We start from the raw sequence: 7,383 nt of genomic DNA on the forward strand, positions 1-7,383 counted from the left end.
AACATACCTTTTCATCACTAGAGTAAGAAAAATGAGCTCTTTTCTTGCGTCTCATCTTGTTTGTTTGTTTGAGGTTAGAAACCAGGTTTAATATCCTTTTAGGCTGTATTGTAGAGCTATTTTCCTCATCCTGGCTGATAGATGACATTTTGATCGGAAGCTGTAGATCTTAGGATTTATATTGTGCTTTTCAGGTCAGAGAAAAAGTAACATTCACGCCTGTGACTGATAATATACTGTAAACACATTGATAATTAATTTGAATTAAAAATGTACTATATTTGTTATTGCATTTCAATATATCAGATACAGTAAAGACAAAGAGCATTTAAGACTGCATTAACATGTCATAGGCTCCCTGCAAGCAATTAGGATAAATAGTACAGCTCTGTCCTATTCTTACGAGGACAGGCACCTTGGTTCATAAACAAAGAAAACTTGTACAGGACGTAATATTTATACCTTCTAAAAACTCACACTATATCATTCTTACGTGTTAGCATTCTCTGCGTATGCGACTGGTCCTCTTACCTCCTGTAATTTTTCTGTAACACTCTCTTCTTTGTTCTCATCTTCCTGGTCTTGTGTGTGTATATGGGATGAGCCATTAGGAGTCTATGGCAAGGCTATTTGTACAGATAATATTTAGTTCTGTGATGGCTATTTCATCCTGTCTCGTATCCTTGAAACATTAACACATCCCTTGCCGGTTCACACTGGCCAAGTATTAAAACAAAACACTGTCTTCCTTCTTACCCAGAATCCCTTTAGGGTAAAGTCCAGGGGTTTCAGGTCCAACACTGAGATATTATGCCGGTCCCCAAATCAAGGGTATGTTACAACTCTGTTTGTTTCTATTATTTTCTTCTATTATCTAATAATATTTGCCATTTGGCTCTATTTTGTACCATTTTGTATTCTATTCTCATTCTAATAGATCATTGTGCTTTACTTCAACTTGTGTGCAGTGTAGTTCCTTGCTCTAGTTCTCACTCTGTAGGTGAAAGCTGCTTGTGTTTGGGGGTATAAGAACCAAAGTCAACAGGACATGTCTTTTCCATGACATGGAAATGCCCATGACCACAATGAGTGCATATATTTTTCTGTTCTCTCTTTTAACTGGATGTTCACAAAGTTTAGGTCTCAAATTATCCTCAAGCAAGGATTAAGAATGGTAGCCCTGTTAAGAATATAAAGACAATTGTGAAATTAATTTAAAGAGGGCTATGTATTAAGAAAATGACTGTGATGCCAACTAGGCTACATTGTATATTATTTAATATACCCATAAAAATGTAATATGACAAAGTCATCTTTTTTTTTACTTTATACATTTCACTAAAGTTTCATAAAAAGACAATGGTAATTCCAGTTCATATACAGTAGCAATAACAATTGCAGTTTTTTTAATTTTTGACCAAAATGACACTACAATTGAAGGAGGCAATACTGACCTTGCACTATACTTGTACTGATGCAATTCTGTGTTAAATCTGTCAAATTACAATCTTTCGCTCGATTTTGTATTACATATGATAAATGGGCTCTTCTCTCCTGCAAAAGTCTTACAGTATTACAGGGTCTGGTTGGAAGTTAGCACATTAAAAAAAATTGAAAAGCACATTGTTCGGGAGTCACCAAACCGTGATCTATGTTATCGTGCCTAAATCGATAGTGTCTGCTATATTGACTTTAATAAATTAATATTGCAAATTCGTCTGCAATAGCACGGATTGCTCGTTGATGACTCCCTGACATTGACTTCATGCTTGGCAAAATGCTTGCGAACAAAGTTGCGACTTTCGCGATTAAAAAAGGCCAGATTTTGTATGGTTCAGGAATTTGGGTAAAAGTGTTTCACATCTTTATGTGCAACTTTCCAAGCAAAAGGCTGAGTAGGCACATTCATATTAGTTAACTAAAGCTTTATACACTACTGTTAATACCATGGACCTTTGGAAAATTAATTTGGTGAATTTAACAACTGCTTACAATGTATTCATTATTTTTCAACCCTTACTCATTTCTGTCTCCCAGTGTTTCACCAGTGCTCACTTTGTCCTTCCAATTCCCCCCATTTTTTCCCCACAAGCATACAGTACAGTAATTCCTGATAAATAATCATTCATTGTTTTCAATACTGCTTGAAATGTACTTAGTTATCTTCCCTGAGCAGGCCCTGAAGAGAGAAATAAATGACCTGCAGATAATCGTCAGCATTATGGATCAATGAAAATGTTATTGTATTTATCTATAGCGCGGCAATGGTATGTTGCACTATACATCAATTTTACAGTCACCAAGAATCCCTACTCCAAACAGCTTACAATCTAATTTCTGGTTCCTGATACACAATAACATACTGCACTTGTATACAGTATTGAGTTTTTAAAGGTGACGGTGAACGGGCTCTATGTCTTAAATTTGCTGAATTACTGTGGCTTTAGAAAATATACTATTTTAAGAGAAGCAGAGCATGCATGCAATACGCAGATTCAAGCTGTACCTTTCTCAGTAATCCTTTCTCCTCCGTCTGTCTCAGGATCTCTGAGCCACATGTATTTCCAGCTTTAATTTAAAGCATTCTACTTGTGTTTTTTCAAAGAAAAAAAAAGAGTTAATTGGAGAAATGGAAAAAGTGTTAATGGAGAGAAAATAATGCTTTTCAGAAGCATTAGCTGAAAATCTTCTAAATGTGCAATACTGTATTTTAAGGCAGATTTTGGCACGAGTCCAGTAGCATCAGATACTGCAGCAGTAGCACATACCATAGGTCAGAAGCAGCTGCATTGTGACTAGGGATGACTATGATGAAAAACAGCTAATACTTCAGTTACACACCTTTCTCTTCAAAATAGCTCTGAGATGTCATGTTTATTTAGATCCATTATTTCTCAGACTTCAGTACATTTCTTTCTGATCCTGCTGCATCAAAGTCATTGGATATACTGCCTGAGCACTGCTGTGATGCATAATCCAATGATGCTGCACCGTCTCAAGAAAGCATTGTCAATAAAGATGCAGTCCTGGGATGAAAAGTGCAGCCCCACCTGAGACCAAACCCATTGAAAGGGTGATGGGTATAATACTGTAGTTTCAAACTAGGTAATTAATGTCTTTAAAATTAGACAAGTATTTCTAATCTATGAACGAAATCACTGCACACAAAAGTGGAAGATATTATATTTTAATAATTCCTTAAATTAAAGGATCTAATAAACAGCATAGGGTATATTATGGCTTAGCACTGCTTAGTAATTACTATAAGGCCCACTGTCTGTTGATCAAAACTCTCTCTCTCTATGTATATATATATCAATAAAAAAAGAACATATAAAGTAGCGCCAAAGTGATATTAAATAAATAATAAACCAAATATGAAATAAAAATAATAAATATCAAATGGTAAGACTAAACCCTATACAAGTGTAGAAATATATCATAGACACAAATGGTGAAAACAGAAGCAAAAACTGTATAATATTTAACAAAATATGCTACCAGTGAAAAAAATAAAAAGTAGTTATAGAACCAGTCCTTTTAGAAAAGTCCATCAATTGTTGGATAATTAATACTGGTATGGGGGTCTCCGGCCGCTCTCAAAAAGGATGAACCACATCTAATGGATACCTACAGGAGAAAGAGAAGAGAGCGCACGCCCAATAGTGTAAAAAAGTACATTTATTTCTGGAAAAAGAAGGGGAAGGGGGGGGGGGGAGGAAAATCACTCACAAGGGTGGATATAAAATAGGCAATTTGTGAATATATCACCGTCAATCTGGTCAGTCTGCATCCAGGATCCCCAATTCGACTCTCCCTTAGTGCTGCAGAGAGGTGATAGCTGATGCAGAAATCCAGAGGCTCCTTCAAACGATCAAACGTTCATTTGGAGTTCCAGAGAATGTCTCCTAAAGTGGCTGGCCGCAATTGTAATTCGCTCTCGATGCGGCCTCGTCGCTTGTATGTGACGAAACGCGTCAGGGAGCGTCACCACGTCATCACGCATGCGCACGACGAGGCCGCATTGAGCGCGGATTACAATTGCGGCCAGCCACTGACTTTGCATCTCACCCCAGCCTATGCTTAAAAGCTGTGTTTAAGGAAGCATGCATTGGCTTAAGGGTTACTCGTGTAATATGAGCTTGAAACAAAAGGTGGCACTGTGTGCTCATTTGCATGTCATTTCCCAGAATCCCTTGCTGCAGTGGAAGTGCTGTGTGCTGGCGATAATGGTGAAAGACAGGGTTGCAGACCTGTCTAAGACATGCAAATGAACATACAGTAATATTTACAGTTGCTATATGCTTTACTGTGGAGGGTTTTTGTCACTTTTTTTACCCACCATAACCTTAATAAGTGTGGTGTATATATATAAATATATACTAACGGTGGAGGTTTATTGTTGCCATTTTCACCCACCATAACTTAAAATGTAATGATATATAACATTACATTTTAAGTTATGGCGGGTGAAAATGGCAACAACAAACCTCCACCGTTTGCATATAGCCAATAAAGAATATCACTTGTGAGCATATTCACGTCTTAGACAGGTCTGCACCCCTGCCTTTCAACCACTATCCCCTAGCAGGCAAAAGGTGACCCATTGTGTGCTCATTTGCATGTCATTTCCCAGAATCCCTTGCTGCTGCGGGAGCACTGTATGCTAGGTGATAATGTTTGAAAGGCAAGGGTGCAGACCTGTCTAAGACATGTTAATGTGCTCACAAGTGATATTCCTTATTGGATATAGATTTTATATATATATATATATATATATATATATATATATATATATATATATATATATATATATATATATACTGTATATATATATATACACACACACATACAGTTAGGTCCGGAAATTTCGGCTGTGTACCAAAATAAATTATTAAAGTTATAGTTAAATAATGAATATTGGCTTAAAGTGCAGTCTATCAGCTTTAATTTGAGGGTATTCACATCCAAATTGGAGGAAGGGTTTAGGAATTACATCTCTTTAAAGCTGCAGTTCAGTCTATATCCTGCATGTGTGTTTTTTTTAATAAATCAGTTCTGTAGTAAGAAATAATACTTTTAGCATTTTCTGTTTTTAAAAAAACAACTTTGAAAGACCAATTTTCTTGTATTCTATTTTAACAAGCATTTGCTAAGGCACTGCCCCTTCATGTCCTGTCACAAACCCAGGCACACCCCTTTGTCAGCACTGCCCTCCCTCTCTCTAAACGTGCACTAGCATCTGGTCACATGATCTTCCTCATAGAGTACATTCAAGAAAGCTGGAGAAAAGGGATCAGCCATGCATAGCAGCTCGGATAGGCGATTTCAAACTTATATTACAGTGTTTATTCCATTCATTGCACATGTATATAATGTAAAATTGTAATAATTCCATTTATAGCAAACGTGTATATGTGAATATTATTTAGATGTATATGTATGTTACTGAAATGTGGAGTGAGTGTGTAGGTAAATACACACAATACACTTCCACTGCATATATATATACAGTGATCGACAAACCTATACATTTGCTCGCCCCGGGCGAGTGGATTTAACATCGTGGCGAGCTCCTATTGGCCCAAGCAGCACACGTTTGGTACTAGGTGGCGAGTAGATTTTTTTGTGTGGCGAGTAGATTTTTTGGTGATTTGTCAACCACTGTATATTTATATATTATATATATTATATATTATATATGTATGTATATGTGAAGTTATGTGAGTAAAAAAGTGACAAAAACCCTCCATAGCAAGGCAAATAGCAAATGGAAATATTACTGTATGCTCATTTGTATGTATATATATATTTATATACACACACACTTCAAATACGGATAGTGATTCACGTAAATGATATATATATATTCACTTTCTGGGAGTATAAGAGTGACTGTCCTGTTGTTCCTTTTTTTGTATCCATCATTGAATGGTATGCACCCTCTCTTTACGTTTATTTTATACTAGCTGAGAGACCCGGCGTTGCCCGGGATGTAATATTCCCGCTCCTCTCTCTCTCCTCACCCCTCCCCCTCTCTCTGTTTGTCCCCCATTCACATCAATCCAGTTCCCCCCCTCCCTCCTTTACAGCTTCATGCAGTGTGTGTGCGTCAGTCATTGTGTGTGCGTCAGTCAGTCAGTGTGTGTGCGCGCGCGTCAGTGAGTCTGACGCAGAAACACAAACACACACACAGACTGACTGACGCACACACACACAGTCAGTGTGTGCGTGTGTGTGTGCCTCAGTCAGTCAGTGTGTGCGTGCGGCAGTCAGTCAGTCAGTCAGGGTGTGCGCGCGCGCGCGCGTCAGTGAGTGTGTGTGTCAGTCAGTGTGTGTGTGTGTGTGTCAGTCCGTGTGTGTCAGTCTGTGTGTGTGTGTGCGCGCGTCAGTCAGTGTGTGTGTGTGTCTGTGTGTCTGTGTGTGTGTGTGTGTCAGTGTGTGTGTCAGTGTGTGTGTGTGTGTGTCAGTCAGTGCGTCAATCAGTCAGTGTGTGTGTGTGTGTGTGTGTGCGTGCGTCAGTCAGTCAGTGTGTGCGTGCGTCAGTCAGTGTGTGTGCGTGCGTCAGTCAGGGTGTGTGTGCGTGCGTCAGTCAGGGTGTGTGTGCGTGCGGCTGTCAGTGTGTGTACGTGCGGCTGTCAGGGTTTGTGTGCGTGCGCCAGTCAGGGTTTGTGTGCGTGCGCCAGTCAGGGTTTGTGTGCGTGCGCCAGTCAGGGTTTGTGTGCGTGCGCCAGTCAGGGTGTGTGTGCGTGCGCCAGTCAGGGTGTGTGTGTGCGTGCGTCAGTCAGGGTGTGTGCGTGCGTCAGTCAGGGTGTGTGCGTGCGTCAGGGTGTTTGCGTGCGTGCGTCAGGGTGTTTGCGTGCGTCAGTCAGGGTGTGTGCGTGCGTCAGTCAGGGTGTGTGCGTGCGTCAGTCAGGGTGTGTGCGTGCGTCAGTCAGGGTGTGTGAGTGCGTCAGTCAGGGTGTGTGCGTGCGTCAGTCAAAGGGCAGGCGTGGGGGGGGTGAAGGGCAGGGGTAGGGGGGTGAAGGGCAGGGGTAGGGGTGGGTGAAGGGTAGGGGTGGGTGAAGGTCAGGGTTAGGGGGGGTGAAGAGCAGGGGTAGTAGGGGGGGTGAAGGGCAGGGGTAGAGGGGGGTGAAGGGCAGGGGTAGGGGGGGTGAAGGGCAGGGGTAGGGGGGGTGAAGGGCAGGGGTAAGGGGGGTGAATGGCAGGGGTAGGGGGGGTGAAGGGCAGGGGTAGGGGGGGGAGAACGGCAGGGGTAGGGGGGGTGAAGGACAGGGGTAGGGGGGGGGTGGGGTGAAAGTGAGGCACAAATTGTTGGCAGGAGTAAAATGTCCCTACACACACACACACACACACACACACACACACACACACACACACACA

The 7,383-nt window shown here is 41.0% G+C and overlaps 1 protein-coding gene across 1 annotated transcript in view; it reads right to left on the reverse strand.

Moving 5' to 3' along the window:
• The window catches only part of TRPM2 (transient receptor potential cation channel subfamily M member 2), a 161,786-nt gene that overhangs the window by 148,348 nt on the left and 6,055 nt on the right, over positions 1-7,383 (reverse strand). Inside the window, exon 2 of the mRNA XM_075608423.1 lies at positions 8-3,630. Within this exon, the coding sequence (XP_075464538.1) occupies positions 8-148 (141 nt within the window). The 5' untranslated portion in view covers positions 149-3,630. The remainder of the gene's footprint in view (positions 1-7; positions 3,631-7,383) is intronic.

This window comes from Ascaphus truei, chromosome 7 (assembly GCF_040206685.1).
Source record: "Ascaphus truei isolate aAscTru1 chromosome 7, aAscTru1.hap1, whole genome shotgun sequence".
Lineage (NCBI taxonomy): Eukaryota > Metazoa > Chordata > Amphibia > Anura > Ascaphidae > Ascaphus > Ascaphus truei.